Source organism: Hordeum vulgare, chromosome 7H (genome assembly GCF_904849725.1).
Source record: "Hordeum vulgare subsp. vulgare chromosome 7H, MorexV3_pseudomolecules_assembly, whole genome shotgun sequence".
Classification (NCBI taxonomy): domain Eukaryota; kingdom Viridiplantae; phylum Streptophyta; class Magnoliopsida; order Poales; family Poaceae; genus Hordeum; species Hordeum vulgare.
Window position 1 is genome coordinate 586,388,627 of NC_058524.1, and position 22,404 is coordinate 586,411,030.

The following is a 22,404-nucleotide window of genomic DNA, read 5'->3' on the forward strand; positions in this document are numbered from 1 at the left end:
CTATAAGTAATCAGCACATCGTCAAATCCTAACCATGTTGACCCTGGTGATGGCTGATTTTTTTTTGTCTGGCCAGTAGGAACTTTTTTTTGCATAATGCATTAGAATTTAAAAACAAAATCAAATGCCTACAAGATAGACGCTCTTCTGTAAAAGCAATCTCAAACAAAAAAAATGCATAGTTTCATCTGTGTTCCAACTATATGAGTACATCCGTTGCTACACCAGCTTTGGGATCCAATTCCTCTAAAGGGGCACCCACGACTCGGTGGAGTGTGATGTCTCTAATCTGTACTTTGCTTCGGTAAAGAGTTGATCATGCTAATAGAGGCAAGAGGGTCGAACTGTACTCATTTTCAACTTTACACAGCTCATGTACATCTGCACCTCCCTATACCTCCCATGTCGACTCAACTATCCATAGGTTCTGAACAAATGCTTGTCCATTGTCTAGTTGCATGAAATCCTTTCATAGTGTCTATACATCCAGAGACAAAATGTTCTGGTGCTAGGTCAAAATATTTAGTGGTGCATGTTGGCGGAACTAAAAAAGGAAGGAAGACTTGATAAAAGAATGGAAACATAGGGCACAAATTGAAGTTTCAAAAAAATAGAGGGTACAAATTGTAACCGTGTATGCATACACGTTTATTTATGAGTATGGAAGGACAAGGTAGCTACATACTCACACATGTGTATGCTCTCTTCCTGGACGTGCTTCACAATCTGATCTTTCAGTAGCCTAAATACAGTGCATGTATGTGGAAACGAATGAGAACTTCACAAACTAATCTTGTATCGCCTAATCACTGTATATTCGCGGAAACAAATAAGAGCTCTCTACTGGAATGTTCGAGAAAGTATTAAGTGCGTCCGATGTGGAGTACTCTCGGCACTGCCATAAAATTTGGCATTTCTAAAAGTTTATAAAAAATTGAGAAGAAAATTCGTAACAGTAATACTACACAGATCTCTTATGTCACAAAATTTCAAACACAAAATTAATTTGGAACTTGAGACATGAAAAATACAATCCCACATTGATATTGTTGATGGGCTGAATTTACAACCCAAACTGAATACTTGTAATTAACATTGTGGAAGGTATGCCACTTGCATATTCTTTAAAACTTAGCTACCTTTCACATAACATTGTGGCATGACATAACTTTGTAGTATGCATGTCATAAGAGGGGTACCCAGAACAAAACCAAAGTCTGAATTATATTGGGTCCTCCTCTCCTTACATATACACATGTATAATTTCAACTATTATTAATTTGAACCTTCAATAGGATTAACTCTCCGCGTCTAACATTGTACATGGTCCTTGCTCTCAAATTATCCATGCCATCAAATCTCTCACCTTTATCACGGATATTTTGAACTTGAACTGTTGCCTATTTATAAAGCCTCCCTCCCTTACCAACATATATTTGAGATGTTAACTATGGTCAAGTAGTTGCTCTTCTCATATTCTTGGCTCACTACATCGTCAACGTAGCCATTCCATGGGAATGGTAGGTATCGGGAGAGAGCTTGCTAAAGGTAGCAACTAGAAGGCTACCTTCAGACAGGGATATCCTTCAAGTTTATGCCCCCCTAGCTAGGCCGACGCTCAGGCCTGTAGCTTATGTCTGACAGGTCGGGCCCAACATAGAGGCGGTGCCTCTAAGCACTGCTGACGATCTTCCTCCCAAGCGCAGGGTGGTAGGAACTAGGGTTCTACAGGCCCTCTGTCTTAGGTTATAAGGGTAGGAGGGAGGTTGAAGGAGACGAGGGCACCGCGGTCGGCGCGACGGCGCCGTCTCGGCGTAGGGAGGAGGCGGCGGCGAGTAGAGGAGGTGATGGCTAGGGTTTGGGTTCCGGCTCCTCTGGAAGTCAGGCAATAGAATTGTCTTATTGCTTGATTCCAAAATAACTGTTTACATCTATCTCTCCCTAATAATAAAGCACCGTGTGCTTCTGTCGACCGTCGTGGTTGTTTTACACAAAACCCCCTGACGTTTTTCGAAATCAACCCGCAGTCCCGATTTAAGTGAATAACCAATCGTTTTTGTATTGTTTATAGATAACCCCCTGTGAGTTCCCGAAATCAACCTGCAGTATATAACTAGCTGAGAGAACGAAACGTTTTTTAGAGTTTTTGTAAAAAGCTCCTTCAGTTTTTACAAAATAAACCCGCAGTACATACTTGAGTAAAAAAAACAATCATTTTTCATATGTTTTCGAAAACACCCCTACAGTTTTTAATTAATTAATCTATAGTTTAATTATAAGTGCAAAATACTTTAAAAAATCATACCTTTTAAACGATAACTCCAATTTTACATTATTATATATGAAATTTTATTAGAAAAATATGTAGAATCTGAATATAATGTTAGTTTATCTATTTAATTTTTTAAAACTGTGTTTATAATATAATTTAAATCAATAGTGATGCGCACAATCTAAATATAATGTTATTTTATCTATTTAACAATGTTAAAATTATATTTATGCTGTAATTTTAATCAATAGCGTAGAATCCATTTTTTCATAACGAGGCCGGTCCATGTTGTTAATTAATCCGCGGTTCAATTATAATTAACAAATACTTTAAAAAGTTATATCTTTTAAACTGTAATTCTAATTTTAAATTATTACATATGAACTTCCATTCAAAAAATGTGTTGAATCGAAATATAATGTTTCTTACCTATTTAATTTTTAAATTTCTATTTATAATGTAATTTGAATCTATAGTGATGCGTACAATCCAAAAATGATGTTATTTTACTTATTTAACATTTTTTAAATTCTATTTATGCAGTAAGTTTAAATAAAGGTCTTAAATCATGATTATTAGGTTATGACATGTTTGTACGATTTGCTCCCGTTGCAACGCACGAGCTTTTGTCCTAGTTTATATAATCTCAATAACTTGAACTCTAAGATAACTAAGATAATTTGAACTCTAATATAGATTAGACTCTAAGATAACTTGGGCTAAGCCCGTAACTAACTCTGCCCATTAAGCCTCCTCCGTTGGTACGTCGTACCGGTCATAACACTGGGTCACTCATAGCCCCCATAACACAGGGTCACTCATAGCCCCCTCACAAACCCACTGTACTCCCCTGACAGAGCACCGCCAGAACCTCACACCCCCATCCCCAAATCCAGCACAGCTTGCAGCCCAACCCTTCTCCTCTTCCTCCCAAAAGCGCAGGAGCACTCTAGGTTTCTGGTTCTCCAGTGTCGGTCCTGGTTGCAACCTTCACTGGAGGGAAGCACCAAACTCCTTGCCCAACATACTTGCTCCCACTACATCATGCCCATTGTACTTCCCTGTGCACTACCTGACATTATCCTGCAACGAGCAGTGCTGGAGATGGGCGGAGAAGCGTCACCTGCCGTGTCAGATCCAGCTCGTGGTGGCCTGCACCCAAAGTTTTAAATCACGGGCAAAAAGACCGCTATCAAAAGCAGTTGATGTCTTCTAGGCCCGCTACCTTGCACAATCGTGATGTTCTTTAAAACTTAGCTACCTTGCACGAGAGCCACAACACAATCGCTCTTCTGCAATCTTCGAAGGAAGTAAAAAAAATTACAATCTGAAGAGAGGCTCTTTTACTCGAGCTAGTTTCTTCTACCCAAGATAATACTAATTCCATGGGATTCTTGATAAATTAAGGTTGCAGAATTTCAGTTCTCGTTTTTTCCATAACCTCTCATGTCCTTAACTGACAATGCGCTGATGTGTTTGATGTTCATCCAAGATAATAACACGATGCCGCCCACGCCCAGGTCGTGCTCCCCATAGACATACAACAAGGATGTTATACCCATAGCAATAGGTCTGCATCATCATGTGATTTATGGAAGAGAGACCGTAGATATGAAAATTTCCACAAAAACTAGCCTAGGACTGTTCTTTCAAAAAAAAGCTAGCCTAGGACTGGTTAGTGCAGTTGTTAGTATATGGGCCTTGAGTATCAGCAACAAGATTTATAAGGGACTATGGGGGAAGGGGGTTACCAGGGTCCACTCCGATGTCCATTCATGCATTCACAGTGAGATTTCTAGAAGACCGGAAAGCCCGTGATCATCTGAGCTAACTTGTGCTCATCACTCGATCTGGGCAGATTGCTAAAGGGAAATACAACATCAAAATGAAACCCAAAAACACAAGAAAGATTCAGAAGAACGTTATGAACAGAAGGAAGGCAGTATCTTATGTAATCATTAGCAAATTTGTTGAGAAAGGTTTACGCTTGCATCATCAGCTTCAGGAAACCACAAAATCATCAAATAAAAGATAAGGTCATTGTGCTCATACAGAAGATTAGATTGATCCACATGAAGAAAATTCAGATATATGCTTGTCTATAGTGTAGTTTAACCCTCAGCCGCAACATCATGAATTAGCATGGCACTAGGGAGAAAATACATGAAAAGAGGTCCAAGCCCACTTCCTTATTAACTTGGATACAACCATTCTAAAGATCTACTATGTATTTAACAACTCCATCAATCATGAATTTACAGGTACCACCATCGGGATAACATATACAACTCTTTCAAGTGCAATGGCTTGGATCTACTCCCCCCGTCGCATAATATACGAGCGTTATTAGCACTAGTGTAGTGTCCAAAATGCTCTTATATTATGAGACAGAGGGAGTATATGACAATTTTTCAGTCACAAATTCTCAGAAGCAGAACTAGCATGTTTGCTGAAAGTGTTTATTATCATCACCATGTAAAACCAAAATTAAAAAATCCTAAGGAAAGCAAGAATAAGATTTAATATTTGTACAAGTCATATAAAGAAATTAAACCATGATTTCCCTTGTACTCCCTGTGTCCCAAAATAAGTGACTCGACTTTATACTAACTTTAGTTCAAAGTTAGTACAAAGTTGAGTCACTTAATTTGGGACGGAGGGAGTATTTCTAAAGTAAATCAAAAGTGAAGGTAAATATTCAAATCAAAGCAGTAAATCAAATGAAATTCATCAAGGCATAAATAAAAACACAGCAATGTACCATAAAAATTGTGCAGATAATAGAACTTAGAAAGGTGGTTCAAAGTTGATGGGCGGCATCAGATAATAAGCAGAGTTTTGTCGGCGTGGATCTTTGGAACGCGGGGGCCAATGCACCCCAAATGGGAAAACAGTTTTAGAAAAATCAAAAGGAGTCAAAAGTAGACACTAGCAGGCATCCCCGTTAAGGAGAGCTGGAGACAGGACCAAATAAGATTAGCGCTAAGAAGCAACCCTAGTTCAAGTATTAGCGTCCGACCCCAACGTTACTTCAAAATACTCTCCCCCGCTTGCTGCTCGCCTCAGCCAGACTGGGCTCTTTTTTTTTTGGAAAAGGAGATTCAAACCTCCGGCCTCTGCATCAATCGATGCATACGGCCATTTTTATTAATTATTCAACATAGGTCTAACAAGAATATGCATCAAACTATCTGAAGCCATCACTCACACCTACAAAACTCGATAATGTGGAGTGCTCTCATTCCCCATATCTAAAACTGATGCCGTCACCGATACATCCACATAACGTATCGGAACCTACAACCGGTGCAACAGACCTAAAGCGTACACCACATGCACACGTTTTAGATGCCGTCATCATCATCAGGCCGCTAACCCATCTTCAGGAGAGAGACCTGTATCATCCTTGCCAGTCCGTCCATCCGTCGACGCCACCACGGCTCGTCAGTCCAGACGCGAAGATTCTGGAAGATCTGTCGTGCGTAGCACCTGCCGACCAGGCATGACACAGCGTAGCACCTGCCGACCAGGCATGACACAGCGTAGCACCTGTCGGCCAGGCATGACTTGACATCTCCACCGAAAGCTCCGTGCAAGATGATCGACGCCACCACGGCACCCAAAAGCGCCACCGCCCTGCGCTCATTCGTCCAGGCACGAAGATTTTGGAAGAACTATCGTGCGTAGCACCTACCAACCAGGCATGACTCAGCGTAGCACCTGTCGGCCAGACATGACTTGATAGTTCCACCAAATCTTCGGGCCACACGAAGCCGCTCCATCTTGTGCCTCTGTCATCCAGCGCTGCTCCACAAACGATGCTCCCAAGAAAGAAACGGCACCACAGTACCGTCATCGTCCGATTTGGAAAGTCAGATCTTAGGGTTTCCCCCGAAGCAGTGCCCACCACCAGCAACTGTCCAGGACCCACATAGTGCCCACCACCACTCAGCCCTCAAGGCGACGCCTTCAGGAAGGTCACGACGTCAAGGACGACGCCGCCGCCCACCGGTGTTAGGGTTTTCACCCGAGAGGCGGTGAGGTAGGAAGTGGAGGAGCAGACATAGACCGACGTCTCCAGGAAGAAAAACGACACCCTTGAGCATCATCGTTGGCGCGGCCGGCGAGGGCCGACCAATGGGTTTCCCCTTATCTGAATCTCCTCCACCAGCTTCATCCGCGGTCACGCGGGCAATGCCAGAAAACCGCAGAAAGAAGCACGCCGCGGGTATCTGGATCATTGAAGATCCAATCTGAACAGTGACGAGTACCACCACCCTGCGCTGGCCGACGACGTCCGGGCACCGAATCCAGAAGGATCTGACCCAAACTCGACGACGCACGCGACCACCATGTCTTGCCCCTCCCGCAGCCACCACACCGCGCCGCAAGAAAGAACCACAGTCGTCAACGCGCTCCGCACGCCGCCGCTAGGATCCACATGCAGCACCGCCGCACCGTGCGCTAGTCCGACGCCTCCTCACGAACGGCCGTCCCGTGTCAGCCATGTCGCGTGAAGGGGAGAGGATCCTCGCCGCCGCCCCTGTCGGCCAGGCTTCGCCCGGCGGCTCTGCTGGCGACGGCGAGGATGAAGGAGGAGCGAGGGAGGACCGACGACGGCGGCTAGGGTTACCCCCTGGTCGCCCCACGGGGGCGACAGGAGGGGGTTACGGTGGGGCGACGGGAGGGGGTTACGGTGGGGCGACGGGAGGCGGCGGCTAGGGTTACAGGAGGAGGCGGCAGCTAGGTTACGGGAGACTGGGCTTATGTAGTGGTCGCATAAAAGTTACTATTCATGCTCTTTGTCATCTCGAATTTGTTTTCTTAGCCCTAGAGTGGTCGAAGCTATTCCTTCGCGAAACTTTTCAACTACCTGATCATGTTTGATTCCAAAAGTTTCAGAACAAAATTGACTCTTTCTGAATTTTCTAATTTTTATTTCCAATTCGGGTGCAATTGGACCCAAGACCCATTAGCTATTTCCGCTGTGTAACATAACAAAGATCCATTTTAGCATAATGTTTCACATCATTTGCCACCCTAGGCTGCAGAAGATTGATAATTTTGTAAGTTAAACGGGAGAAGTGACAAATAGAGTATGTTAAGGATAGGCATCAGATAATAAGCGGAAGATTATTAGTCCACACATAGAATTTTCCATTAAGAGTCTAGGATATATGTTCATCACTAACCAGCCGGAAGAGTAAAAGCATTTGAAATTTTGTTTTTTTTCTGAAATAAATAGTTATATTGGCCCAAAGGGCATAAAACACGTCGTATCTTACCAATGCCGACTGAAGCAGTGATGTTCCTCAAAGTTTGAGAGGAAAATTTTCCTTTCTGTTTCCCATCTCCTCACTGCCCTGGAACTGACTGATCTGAATCATACATATAATTTTTCGAGCACCGATATTGTTAAGAGAAAACAAATCAAAACAAGCACAGCAATACATACGAAGCAGTATTTGGAAAACAACACAGTCCCTAGGATGTTCTTTAACCATGAGATCATTTCCACAGGTGTCATTACAAGTCTGTAACTGTAGCTCACGGTTTTCAAAATCAAAACACGAAGAGAATAGCAATGGGGATTTTGTGTGTGACATGTACATGGCTGTTGGTGCCCTGGGAGAGAGAACTTGGAGGGCACACGAGAGGGGCGAACTCAGGATACAACGAGACGATGTTGCCCCAAGGGAACAAATCCATTTGGAACTGATAGGACTCGAGAGACTGATCGCCCCAATGGCCAGATGACGAAGCACAAACAAATCACAAGTTGAGACCAGAAGACGAAGCACACAAGATTCAGAGCAAATGTTAGCCTAAAGTAGACGACAGGCCTAGATTCAACAGTCCCTTGCAGATTGTCAGCAAGAGATGGCTCGAAACCCTCTGATAAGGATTACATGTGCGCACAATATAATCATAGTCAATCATTTGGGCAGAGGATCCTCATACCAATTCAACTTCTAAAAAATGAAATAAATCCAAATAGGAAAAATAAAATAGAATGAAACAAAGCAAGATGGATCAGACTTCTAGCTTGGATTCCTCTAATAAAGAATTACAGTTGCGCACAGTTTAATCAGTCAATATTTTTTTAGGAGCAGTGCTACACGTACTTTTTTCAAACAACACAAAACAATAGCCACACATCATATAACTGTATGCACTGCAATTTCGTTTTCTGAGCAGTTCAACAGGTTTTTCAGTCATGAATTCGCAGAAGCAAAACTGGCATGTTTTCCCTATAAAGTAAGAGTGCAAAAATAAGAATTGATATTTGAGTGGCTCGTAACTGATGGGCCTTGGATAATAAGCAGAGTTCTGTAAACATATACTCTCTCCTGTAAACATATACTCTCTCCGTTCTTAAATATAAGACCTTTTAGAGATTTCACTAATAGACTACATACGGAGCAAAATGTGTGAATCTACACTCTAAAACATGTCTATGTACATCTGTATGTAGTTCATAGTGTAATCTTTAAAAGGTCTTATATTTAGGAACGGAGGGAGTAAGATTCAGTGTTCAGCATATAATATTTCACATCATTCAGCAGCCCTGGGTTTGTGGAACGAAAATTAATAAATTTGCAACGAGAAATTTGCAAGGCATTAGATAATACTCCGTAAGTGGTGATTATTAGTCCACACATGCAATTTTCCATTGAGTATAATCTGCTCATCACTTGCCAGCAGATGGGTCAAAAGAAATAAATAAAAAGATATATTTTTAAAACTAACAGCTATATATATTGACCTAAAGAAAATAAATCATGTGGCACTTAGAATTGATCTCACTCAAGTTTGTCATCCAGAGAGGGAGAACTTGATGCATGTCCTGGTCCATTTCTCTAATACTCGGTGGATATATGCACTGCTTTTCACAAGCGTTTGAACTAGCCTAGGACTGGTTATTGGAACTGATTTTGGTTACGTCAAGGAAAACACAGGCGTTTCAGATGCAAAAGGGCATACTCCAAATGCTACAGCATAGAACTAAGTGTCTCACCAAGGCAAAAATAACAGAATTATATATCAAATTCAGAACCAACACAATTATAGACCGTAAACAGGGCTCACTTGATTCAGGGCTCACTTACTCATAGCTCATCGAACATGCTGCACGACAGCAGAAGTTTCAGACCCAACCAGTAACACTGCACCACAGTACTGTAGAAACGAAGACACCAACGACAGACCCAGACGACACACTAGAAAAGACACGGACGACAACTCCAACTAAGGCACGAAGACTTGTGAACACAGAAACAGAAGCACCATGTACAGGAGCTTACTGGCCACCACGGAGCCGGAGCACCAAGTGAAGGGTGGACTCCTTCTGGATGTTGTAGTCCGCCAGGGTGCGGCCATCTTCGAGCTGCTTACCAGCAAAGATCAGGCGCTGCTGGTCCGGGGGAATGCCCTCCTTGTCCTGGATCTTCGCCTTGACGTTGTCAATGGTGTCCGAGGACTCAACCTCCAGTGTGATGGTCTTGCCGGTGAGGGTCTTGACAAAGATCTGCATGCCACCACGGAGCCTGAGCACCAGGTGGAGGGTGGACTCCTTCTGGATGTTGTAGTCAGCCAAGGTGCGGCCATCCTCAAGCTGCTTGCCGGCAAAGATTAGGCGCTGCTGGTCCGGGGGGATGCCCTCCTTGTCCTGGATCTTCGCCTTGACGTTGTCAATGGTGTCCGAGGACTCAACCTCCAGTGTGATGGTCTTGCCGGTGAGAGTCTTAACGAAAATCTGCATGCCACCACGGAGCCTGAGCACCAGGTGGAGGGTGGACTCCTTCTGGATGTTGTAGTCAGCCAAGGTGCGGCCATCCTCAAGCTGCTTGCCGGCGAAGATCAGACGCTGCTGGTCCGGAGGGATGCCCTCCTTGTCCTGGATCTTGGCCTTGACGTTGTCGATGGTGTCCGAGGACTCAACCTCCAAGGTGATAGTCTTGCCGGTGAGGGTCTTGACAAAGATCTGCATGCCACCACGGAGCCGGAGGACAAGGTGGAGGGTGGACTCCTTCTGGATGTTGTAGTCCGCCAGGGTGCGGCCATCTTCGAGCTGCTTACCGGCGAAGATCAGACGCTGCTGGTCCGGAGGGATGCCCTCCTTGTCCTGGATCTTGGCCTTGACGTTGTCGATGGTGTCCGAGGACTCAACCTCGAGGGTGATGGTCTTGCCGGTGAGAGTCTTAACAAATATCTGCATGCCACCCCGGAGCCTGAGCACCAGGTGGAGGGTGGACTCCTTCTGGATGTTGTAGTCAGCCAAGGTGCGGCCATCCTCCAGTTGCTTGCCAGCGAAGATGAGACGCTGCTGGTCCGGAGGGATGCCCTCCTTGTCCTGGATCTTGGCCTTAACGTTGTCGATCGTGTCAGAAGACTCAACCTCGAGGGTGATGGTCTTGCCGGTGAGTGTCTTCACAAAGATCTGCATCTGTAAACACAAAGCATACAGAATGAGAGTAAGAAACAGTACGTAGGGATCTGCAGGACATTCAAAGTAACACATGAATCAGATGGTACAACAGAGATGGAATTGTAACTAAGAATCGCCTAAATAAGCTAATGAAACGATTGTCAAAGCTAAACTTTCGGAAGAACCCCTGGCCCAAATATATATTACCAGCACATCTACGCAATCTTTAGCCTCACGGGGAGTATATATAATCTAGTTGTACAGAACAAGCTAAGCCTCACAGGATAGACCCATATGATTTTTCCAGAGTAGAATCGATGCAAACTTACGAGCAACTACAAGGCTAGTAGCAAATAGGTGTGTCATATCCATCCTACGAAGATCCATAACTAGAACCTAATAAACAGCAATCGCAACCCAATGGGCGGATCTAATCGAAAATCCGGGGATAATCGAGAGAGATTTAGCTACAATCCGGCCTAATCAACCTCCACTAACGGAGCCAGCAGCAATCGATTAACAATAACGCCTCGACCAACTATTAACATCAGTCGAGGGGAACCAACAAGAATCTACAGAGCCGCTGATAATCTACGAACAAGAGGCAAAAAGCCGGGGGATCGGAGGCTCGCGTCGCGTACCTTGAGAGAGCCTTGGCTTCGCTTCGATCGGAGAGGGGACTGGATTGGATTGGATTGGATCGGATGTGTGGGGACGAGACGGGAGGGGTTGGGGAATTTATAGCCGCAAGGATTGGATCGGACGGGAGCGGTGGGAGGAAGGAAGAAGCGCTACGGCACGGCACGGGTAACGTGTGGGGATAGGAGGAGGAGAGAGGGAAAGGCGGTCGCGGAGTCCACCTCAACCACGCAATTCCTCCGGGGAAACGGACAGGAGACGAGATTCCAAGGTGGACGCCGTCTCATGCCGTTGGGTGTTTGGCTTGGCTGGTGGCCTCTGAGTTTTGGACGTCGGCTCACGGCCGTTGGTGCGATGCGTTAGACCATCTTTAGAGCATCAACATACCCATATTTGCTCTTAATACCAAAAACTGTTTTTTTGATATTGGAAGCAAAAAAAACTAGCTTCAAGAGCATACTCATAAATGGTCCTCACCAAAAAAAATTAGTCCACTACCCAAAATCTAGCCCAGAATTGACATATATGGGTATTGTGGGGCAAATACCCATCCGACCCAAATCTCACGCGGGAACTGGAAACCGCTCACGCGCGGAAGTTGCCCTCGTCGCCTCGCCTCCCCGCCCGACCCCGCCACCGCGCGTTGCCGTCGTGCCGGCCGCCGCCGCCCCATGGATGAGGGGGCCGTCGACCCCGCCACCTCCGTCGCCCCTCCCGCACCCCCTCCCGCCCCTCCCGCACCCCCTCCCGCCCCTCCCGCCGTCCTGCCTGCTGCCCCCGCGGCCACGACGTCCAAGCCGAAGGCCGCCCGGTGCCTAGGGTTGGCGAAGCCGCCGTGGCCGGTCGCCGCCACCCCCGCTTCTCCTGGCGTGCTGGAGAGCACCGTCGAGCCTGCTCCGACCGCCGCCCCGTCGAAGAAGAAGGGCACGGCAAAGCGGCCTCCCCGGGACCCGGCGCTCGCGACGAAGAAGAAGGCGGCCAAGAAGGCCGTGGCGGCGCCTCTACCGCCATCTAAGACCGTGCAGGTCCCGCCGCCATGCCCTCCCGCACCTCAGGCGGCTCAATCACCGCCGATTGTGCCCGTGCCGGTGTCGCCGACGACCACCACGGGTACTGCCCTCATGGTGCTCGACCAAATGCCCGCAAGGTAATTGCATTGTTTTTTTTTAATTCATGTTTGTTGTATGTTTGATTTGTAGTCAAATGCAATTCATTTGTAGTACAAATTCCGTGTAATTCTTGTATGCACATGAATTAGTGGTAATTCTTGTAGTATGAATTAGTGATAATGTTGCCTATGTATGGTTTATTGTATATAGCATGGACGATGAGGATTTTCTCAAGTTTACTTGTGGAGACATGCCATCACAAGAATTTGCCCATGATGATGTTGCATCTCAAGAAGGTTTTGTGGATGAACCTACAAACGATGGTGAAGGTTTTGTGGATGAACCAACTCCACGTAGGGCGGTGCGAGGAGCAAATTTCACACAAAAGGAAGATGAGGCTTTGTGCCATGCATGGAGGTATAATGCTTTGACCTATAAAATAATCATTAAAATACGGGTTAAAATAAAAAAAATGTCAGATCAGACCTTGCAAATGCGTTTAATACGTAAAAAATTACAGGGCGCGGCAAAAATTCGTCGTCAACCTTTAGATTCATGGAATGGGAGGCCGACCCGAGCTCGTCCCTTATCCGCAATGAGTTTTGGCACGAGGGAAATTTCCGGCGACCGTTCCCCGCTCTCCCCTCCTCGGCAGCCATTGCCTCCGTCCACCGCGCACTCGGGACCTTCTTCCCCGTCATTCTTCGTCGTCATGGAAGCCTCCCAGCCAACGGATCTCGTCAACATGAAGGTCGCGCACGCGCAATCCCGTACGACGGATCTCGTCGCCCTCGCCGTCGCCCAAGGCACCAACGCGCCTGCCCGCAAGCGGCAAGGCAATGTTGTCGTGCAGGGCGACATTTCGGCTGGCCCCGCCGGAAGGGAAGGCGCGTCGGGCGCTGTCGTTGCTGCGCGATCTGCCCGACCAGCGGCGGGGAAGATGAGCAAGGTTTCGGGCGTGAAACGGAAGAAGGTTCCTACGAAAAAATCTTCATCCACTCCCTCCGCCCCGACGAGACGTTCCCCGACGATGCCTTCCTACGCGTTGCTTCCATCGCGGACGAGGTGCTCGATGAAAGGGTCGGAAGGTATGCATCTTCATCACTTATTTTTTCTTCGATTTTTTGCCATTGTGGTAGGTCGTGACGTGATGGCACTCAATGTAGTGGTGGTTCAAACAATGTTGTTGTCGAGTTCGTGAACTTGTTGGCCACCAACGTCGTCGACATCGATCAAGCCCCGATCGTTGGTTTCGATCATAATGAATTGAAGGGTGGCGTGGATGACCACGGTGGTGAAGATGAGGTGGAGGAGATAGATGAGAGGGTGTATCAGCAATCGCAAGCAAAAAAATGTGAGATCAAAGAACTACACGATCTTGGAAGATCAAATCTTGATCAAGGCTTGGAGTACGGTGTCTATGGACCCTTGCACGGGTGTGTCCCAAACCGTCAAGCAGTATTGGCAAAGGATTGAAGATCAATACTTCCAATTCATGGTGAAGTATCCCAATAGGACAGCACGGACCTTTTGGTCACTCCAAGGTCGTTGGACGTGATTAAACCGACTTGTAGTCGTTGGGCAACTTGCTTGGAACAAGTTTGCAATGCTCCTCCAAGTGAAACCGTGGAATCCGACTATGTGAGTTTGTTTTCACGTCCCAAATTGTGCACACCGTTTGCATCATGTGAAATGGTTCCATCATTTTGACTTTGTTTTAATTGTGTAGGAAAAAAAATCCAACAACGGTACAAATACATGAAAGTTTCCGAAGGCAAATTTTTGAAACTAGAGCATTGTTGGGAAATGCTAAAAAACTGCGGCAAGTGGAAGTTGATTGACAGAGAATCCCCACCGATGAGAGGTTCATTTACGGACATGGATGAAGATGAAGATGATTATGGCCCAAGAAACTTGAACAAGCCCGATGGTGACAAAAAGACAAAGGAGAAGATCAAAAGGGAACACGAAGCATCGACCTTGCGGGACAAGATAGATGTCATGGTGCAATCAAATGAGGTTTTGCTAGCAAAATCTTTGGAGGCAAAGATAAAGTTGGCCGAGAAGAAGGCACGAGAGAAGCAAGAGAGGTGGAAATTGCTCAAGGACGTTGAGGAGAGAAGAGCATGTGCCGCTCAGAACAAAACCATGACCAACCTTCTTGCCGAAGAGAATATGTTCATGACTTTGAACCGTAATGACATGGACGACATCAGCAAAGAATGACATCATATGACAAGCAGAGAAATCCTGGAGAGGATGATGCTTGTGTGTTACAATGGCGGCGATGTTTTCTCATCTGGAATCGGAACCAATATCGCCGATGATTTCGGTGTCAGAGTAGAAACAAGTGTCGGAGTAGGAACATGTCACGCCCAAGATGCGACCCTATCCTCAATTTGGCACGAGGGCCTTGTCAGGGATAGAAGCGCATCTCGTCGTGTCACAAGAATGGATATCGTTACAAGTACATGTACTGAAAAGATGAGATATATAAAGAGTTGGCTTACACTCGCCACAAGCTACATCAGAGTCACATCAGTACATTACATAATCATCAAGAGTAAGAGCAGGGTCCGACTACGGACGAAAACAAACGACAAAAGAAGAACGACGTCCATCCTTGCTATCCCAGGCTGCCGGCCTGGAACCCATCCTAGATCGATGAAGAAGAAGAAGCAACTCCAAATGAACAATCAACGCGCTCGCGTCAAGTAACCTTTACCTGTACCTGCAACTGGTGTTGTAGTAATCTGTGAGCCACAGGGGACTCAGCAATCTCATTTCCAAAGGTATCAAGACTAGCAAAGCTTAATGGGTGAGGCATGGTTAAGTGGTGAGGTTGCAGCAGCGGCTAAGCATATATTTGGTGGCTAACTTACGAGTACCAGAAATAAGAGGGGGAAGATCTACGCATAACGTACGTGACTACTGATGATCAAATGAATGGTCCTGAACACCTACCTACGTCAGACATAACCCCACCGTGTCCTCGATCGGAGAAGGAACTCACGAAAGAGACAGTCACGGTTACGCACACAGTTGGCAAGTTTTAATTAAATTAACTTCAAGTTATCTAGAACCAGTGTTAAACAAAGTTTCCACGTTGCCACATAACCACGGGCACGGCTTTCCGAAAGATTTAACCCTGCAGGGGTGCTCCAACTAGTCCATCACAAATTACCACAAGCCGCATAGAAATCCTCAATCACGAAGCTCGCGATCTCGTCGGATTCCCTAGTGGAAAACCTCAACTCTGAGATTACCCAAAGCATCACCGGAATCCCGATGCACAAGATATCTCGTCAAAGGTAAAACTAATCCAGCAAGGCCGCCCGACGTGTCGACGATCCCGATAGGAGTCGCGTACCTCGTTCTCAGGACACGACGGATGAGCGATGGTTACCACGCCAAACGCCGAGTTGCCCCGGGTAGCGTTAATAAGCTGCTCTGCTTTGGACCAATACTCATGAGGAGCACTGGCCCGGGGGTTGATTAAAATAGTCCGCGGGTGCCGGCGGGTCCCTATGCATTATTATTAGGTTATGAGGCAAATGTAGTACCAAAGTTGGGCCTTGCCAGACCAGCTTTAATCTAAAACGAATTATCAAGGGGGTCCCCATAACAACCCCGATCATGTTAGGAGCGCTCATTTATGGAACATAACACCGGTAGCCGGTAACTAAAGGGGGCAAAGGTGGAACAAAACATCAGGCTAGAAAGGCCGAGCCTTCCACCTTTTACCAAGTATATAGGTGCATTAAATTACATAGCATTTAAATATGGTGATATAACAAGGAACCCATGTTATCACATGGAAGCAACTGCACCTGCAACTAGCAACGCTATCAACAGGGTTAAGCAAGCAGTAACATGGCCAATCAGTGGTTTACTAGGTTGAACAGGTTGATGGTTTCATGGCATTGTTGAGAGGCTGAATTTAACAGGTGGTAGGCAACGAGACATAATCGATAGAAGCGATAAACTAGCATGGCAATGATAGTAATGGTATCTGGGGAAATGATTATCTTGCCTGAGATCCCGCTTGGAAGAAGAATGCCTCCGTGAAGCAGACGAACCGACGTAGTTGAACGGGTCCTCACAATCCGGCACGCTGCGGAACTCTATCGAGACGAAGCAAACCGAAAACATAAATCAACACACGAAATTCACCACACGATGCACATCACATATGATGCATGAGCTACTGAATACATGCAAGTCACGGTATGGCAAATCACACAATCAAACACTACACGTTAAGTGAAGTTCAATATGCACGAGTTGCATATTGACGAAACTCCACGTTAATTATTTAGTTCACTCCCGGTTATTTACACGGCAATATTAATGTTGTCAAACATGCAAGAGGTGAAGCGGAAATTAAACTACCTATCTAGACATTTTAAATGAGGTCGGAAACGACATATAGCATCTCCGAAACGACCTCACATGTTAATTTCCAATTCTGTCCAGATCTGAACTAATGCATTTAATTAGTTGTTAAACAGCAAAACAAATAGGTTCACGTGATTCTACGCGTCAAGGCAAGCAATCTACACATAAAGAACATCTCCAACGGAGCTACGGTTCAAAAGATACAAGCACCGCAAGATATGATGGCATGAATGCAAAATGTGTGCAACGGCGGCTACGAGCACTTCAACACATGCAACCAGCAAGAGAAAATGAAACTACACAAAATTCTAAGCAAGTTTCATTTAGGACACTGAAAAGGATGTGGATGTCGCCTAGAGGGGGGGTGAATAGGCGCTTTAAAATAGTTAAGGTTTAGGCTTGAACAAATGCGGGATAAAACTAATCGTTTAATATGTCAAGCACAAAACTTACAAACAACTAGGCTCACCAATGTGCACCAACAACTTATGCTAAGCAAGATAAACAACCAAGTGATAGCAAGATATATTACAATAAAGAATATGTCTATCACAAAGTAAAGTGCATAAGTAAAGGGTTCGGGTAAGAGATAACCGAGGCACGGGGAGACGATGATGTATCCCGAAGTTCACACCCTTGCGGATGCTAATCTCCGTTAGAGCGGTGTGGAGGCACAATGCTCCCCAAGATGCCACTAAGGCCACCGTAATCTCCTCACGCCCTCGCACAATGCAAGATGCCGTGATTCCACTAAGGGACCCTTGAGGGCGGTCACCGAACCCGTACAAATGGCAACCCTTGGGGGCGGTCACCGAACCCGTACACGTGGCAACCCTTGGGGGCGGTTACCGGTACCCGTACAAATTGCTCGGGGCAATCTCCACAACCTAATTGGAGACCCCGACGCTTCTCGGAGCTTCACACCACATTGATTGAGCTCCGAGACACCACCAAGCTTCTAGGACGCCAAAGCATCCACGAAGAACAATATCAAGGGTAATAAGTACCAAAGGTAGTAAGCTTCTCAACTTCTCACTTCCACGTATCACCGTGGAGAACTCAAACCGATGCAACTAATGCAATGGCAAGAACACACGAAGTGGTCAAGTCCCTCACACTCAAATCCCTCCACAACAACAAAAAGCTATGGAGAAATATGAGAGGAAGAACAAGGAGCTCACAAAGAACTCCAAGATCAAGATCCAAGGGGTTCCCCTCACATAGAGGAGAAAGTGATTGGTGGAGATGTGGATCTAGATCTCCTCTCTCTTTTCCCTCAAGAACAAGCAAGAATCATTGGAGGGATAGAGAGTAATCAAGCTCTAAGAATGTCAACAATGGAGATAGAACAAGAGCTCAACTAATGGATAAGACCAAGGGGGAAGAAGACCCCCTTTATATAGTGGGGGAAGGAATCAGACCGTTACCCCCACTTTCTGCCCGAGCTCCAGCGGTACTACCGCTGGCACTCCAGCGGTACTACCGCCAGCTAGCGGTACTACCGCTGGCTGCAGCAGTACTACCGCTGGCACTCCAGCGGTACTACCACTAGCTCCAGCGGTACTACCGCTGGGCCCTTGGTAGTGCAACGGCACTACCACCACCAAGAAAGTCTTCGCAAAAAGGTCCGTCCACGAACAACCGCTAGGCAGGCGGTACTAAGCTCCTGGAGCGGTACTACCGCTGACCAGGGGCGGTACTACCGCCAGCCAGCGGTACTACTGCTTGGGCCAGCGGTACTACCACCAACTCTAGCGGTACTACCGCTAGGTCCAGCGGTACTATCGCTAGGTCCAGCGGTACTACCGCTCGCCACTGAAATAGCCATAACTTTCGCATACGAGCTCCGAATCGAGCAAACCCAAGCTTGTTGGATTCAGGACGACAAGCTTGTTGGAAATCTTAAGACCATGCGGTTATGGAAATGCCAATGATATAAAGATGTGAGTCCTCTAAGAATGAAGAACCGGCAAAAACTCCAACATCGAAAACATCATAGTAATTGCATATGGACTCCGTTTTCGATGAACTCGAGCTTGTCATGAAGATGACCATAAGCTCTAAAACTCATAAAGAGAAACACCAAATAAGAACCAAGAAGTATGATGCAAGGATGCAAATGGTTTGAGCTCTCAACGAACGATACGATCAAGCTACTCACTTGAGAGCCCCCCTTGATAGAACAACAATCTATCCTAACCAGAAAACCTATCAAGGGCAAACCTATACCTTGCACCTCATCCTCTTGAGCTAGATGATGATGATCTTGGCTTCCTCAAGATGGACCATCTTTCTTGATTGTGTTGGCTTGATGAATACTAGTTGATTGCTCCCCCATACTCACTATGGGTGAGCCACTCTTCAGCATATCTTCACAAGTCCATTGCCACCATAATGGACGGCAAGCTTCAAGCATGCTATCTTCGTGCTGATCCACTTGAACTTGCACACCGCAATCTTGATGACGATCACAACTTGACGTCATACTCCATGGGTTGTATGAGATCTTCCCTTTGACGCAAGCCCATGGAAACACACCTAACCCCCACATAGAACTCTCACGAAGACCATGGGTTAGTACACAAACACGTAATAGACAATGCTTACCATACCATGGGATCACTTGATCCCTCTCGGTACATCTTGTACGCTTTGTGTGTTGATCATCTTGATTTACTCTTTGTCTGAGATCTTGATCAACCATTGATGATGATCACAACTTGACGTCATAGTCCATGGGTTGTATGAGATCTTCCCTTTGACGCAAGCCCATGTAAACACACCTAACCCCCACATAGAACTCTCACGAAGACCATGGGTTAGTACACAAACACGTAATGGACAATGCTTACCATACCATGGGATCACTTGATCCCTCTCGGTACATCTTGTACGCTTTGTGTGTTGATCATCTTGATTTACTCTTTGTCTGAGATCTTGATCAACCATGTGTCTCTATGACCATTCTTTGGATAATACCTTGAATACCATCTTGGTCATCATATAAACTCCTTGAACCCAACTGATGGACTTCAAGAAGTGCCTATGGACAAATCCATACCATGGGATCACTTGATCCTTCTCGGTACATCTTGTACGCTTTGTGTGTTGATCATCTTGATTTACTCTTTGTCTGAGATCTTGATCAACCATGTGTCTCTATGACCATTCTTTGGATAATACCTTGAATACCATCTTGGTCATCATATAAACTCCTTGAACCCAACAGATGGACTTCAAGAAGTGCCTATGGACAAATCCTATAAATGTAACTTAAGGCAACCATTAGTCCATAGGAATTGTCATCAAGTACCAAAACCACATATGGAGATATATGCTCCAACAGACACGATCAAATCGGAGCTACGGTTCGAAAACTACGAGCAAAACAAGAAAACACTACAATCTGCCAAAATCAGCCACTTAGCATTTTCTACACCCCACAACTACGAGCTACACAACTCCGATAAACTCAAGCAAGGCATGGCACGGAAGAGGGCAAGAAGCACTACTACAAACATCTAACAACATCTAGCATGGAAGCAAGGATCACTAGGAAAAGAAGACACAAAATGGCATCTCACACACTATTTCAGACTTAGTGAAAATAACACTTCCTGAAAGTGCAGTTTTCAGCCTGAAGCAATATTGACAGCAGCAAAATCCTAAGCTACAGGTCTCCAAATGGCATGAAACTTCACAGCATGCTAGAGAAACACAAGGAGTACAACTAACTCCATTGGACCAACCTCAAAGGAGCTACAGATCACAAGTTGCAAGCAAGACAAGACAGCAACAAAATATAACAGATTCCAGACTTAGAAATATTTCAGCACGTCTAAAACAACACTATTTCTAGCAACTTGAGAGCAAGCAAACAACACCTAAACATGCATTTCTATTGCAACCAAAAATACCAGGGGCTAAACAAAACATCCAAGATCAACTCTCTAGTTGACAACTCCGTCAAACAACGCACGGAATAAATCCTACGAATTAAACCAAAGGGCATCACGATAAAATATCTCGTGAACTAACTTATTCAAAAGCTAAAACTAATTGCACAGAAAAATCCATGGGATTTTTCTACCCCGGAAACATATAAAATACGTGGGGTTTGCAACACAAAATAATGCCACACTATAATGCGGGAAAATACCCTATATACGAGAAAATAAACTAGAGGCAATTCCCTACACGCAAAAATACAAATGAAAGCTCTAAAATGCATGGAAAAATGTTCCCTAAAACCTAGGCATTTAATCTATGGTAGACGGGCAGTCCGGACACGCACGGAAAATAACTACGGAACAGATCCTAGTGAAACAGCACGCAAAACGAAGCATTAGGCACTCTAAACGGCGTCAAAAAAAATATGCTAGTTAAATATTCGGATGCTACACGAAATTCTACACCAAATACATATAAAGATCACCTCGATCCGACTAACGGAAAAAAAGTTACGGCCGTTTATATTTACGTCTAAATCCTGAAAACAAAATATTCTCAGGAAAATCCTAATAAGCAAACGGGCCGAATCTGGAGGCGCAATTTAGCTAAACAGTGCATGGGCGAAAATTAGAGGGCTGGGGGGGGGGGGGGGCTGCTCACCTTAGCAGGCCTCGGCCTGGTCGGTGCGTTGCTGGGCCGAGGGAGGCCTCGGGTGGAGTGAGGCCGAGGGGGCGAGCTGGGCGAGGCCTTGGCGCTGGGGTGGAGCTGGGCCGCGGCACAGGCGAAGGCGGCTTGGAGCTGGGCCGGTGGGACGGGGCCGGCCTGGGCGAGCGAGGCGACGCGGCCCAGGAGCAGGGCTCCTCGTCGTCCTCCCGACGCTGCTCGCGCTCGAGCACTGCAGGGGTGGCGGCGGCTGGCTCTGCACGCGCCGGGGGGGCCGAGGTGACGCCGGAACCCGGGCAGACGCCGACGCTGGCGCGGATCTGGCGCATCCGGGCAGAGGACGGCCATGGGGCGGTTTCTTTCAGGCTCGGAGCGGCGGAGATGGCAGGCGCGACGCCGGCAGAGCGAGATGGCGGCGACGGTCACCGGCGGCGCGGAGGCGGGGCACGGGAGCAGGAGGCCGGCGGCTGCTGCTCTGGATCGGGGCTCCTCCCCGATCTGGAGCTCGGGCACGAGGCTACTGGAGGAGGAGGATCTCCTGCCTCTGTTGGCTCTGTGGTCGCCGGACGTGTCCGGTTTGACCACGGACATGTCCGGTAGGTGAGAAAACTGACGAATCTGGGCCTTTGGATGGAAATCCAATGGTCCAGATTTGTCCTGGAATGAGATTTCGGGGAGGGAGGAGATGGGGCTAGCAGGTGGGGTTTTTCTAGGGGGGTGGCTGCAAACATGACTAGGGGGAACCCTAGTTGAGTGAGAGGGTTCTCTCTAGGGGGTGCTTCTTATATAGGATTGGTCTCCGGAGGGGTGGACCTTGACCGTCCGATCGCGATCCGAAGACCACAAACGGAGGAAGTGGCTAGGTGGCACTACTGACCTGAGTAGATGGGCTATGTAGGGGTGAGAGGGAAATAGCGCGGCGCGGCAACAAGATTTAAAACACC

The 22,404-nt window shown here is 46.4% G+C and overlaps 1 protein-coding gene and 4 non-coding genes across 5 annotated transcripts; all 5 read right to left on the reverse strand.

Annotated features, from left to right (window-relative positions):
- Positions 1 to 4,657: 4,657 nt before the first annotated feature.
- LOC123414389 lies at positions 4,658 to 4,749 on the reverse strand. The gene has a single exon (XR_006614363.1). It is a non-coding gene; the product is annotated as a small nucleolar RNA Z223 (small nucleolar RNA).
- A 2,630-nt stretch (positions 4,750 to 7,379) lies between these two features.
- Positions 7,380 to 7,468, reverse strand: LOC123414407. The gene has a single exon (XR_006614378.1). It is a non-coding gene; the product is annotated as a small nucleolar RNA R16 (small nucleolar RNA).
- A 275-nt stretch (positions 7,469 to 7,743) lies between these two features.
- Positions 7,744 to 7,830, reverse strand: LOC123414380. Its single transcript, XR_006614355.1, has one exon. It is a non-coding gene; the product is annotated as a small nucleolar RNA SNORD25 (small nucleolar RNA).
- A 308-nt stretch (positions 7,831 to 8,138) lies between these two features.
- On the reverse strand, positions 8,139 to 8,237 carry LOC123414398. The gene has a single exon (XR_006614371.1). It is a non-coding gene; the product is annotated as a small nucleolar RNA Z103 (small nucleolar RNA).
- A 1,060-nt stretch (positions 8,238 to 9,297) lies between these two features.
- On the reverse strand, positions 9,298 to 11,452 carry LOC123406997 (polyubiquitin). The gene is made up of 2 exons (XM_045100019.1): positions 11,342 to 11,452; positions 9,298 to 10,718 (listed from the first exon to the last, which is right to left on the reverse strand). The coding sequence occupies exon 2, from the start codon at positions 10,716 to 10,718 to the stop codon at positions 9,573 to 9,575; it is 1,146 nt and encodes a 381-aa protein (XP_044955954.1). The 5' UTR covers positions 11,342 to 11,452; the 3' UTR covers positions 9,298 to 9,572.
- Positions 11,453 to 22,404: the final 10,952 nt, after the last annotated feature.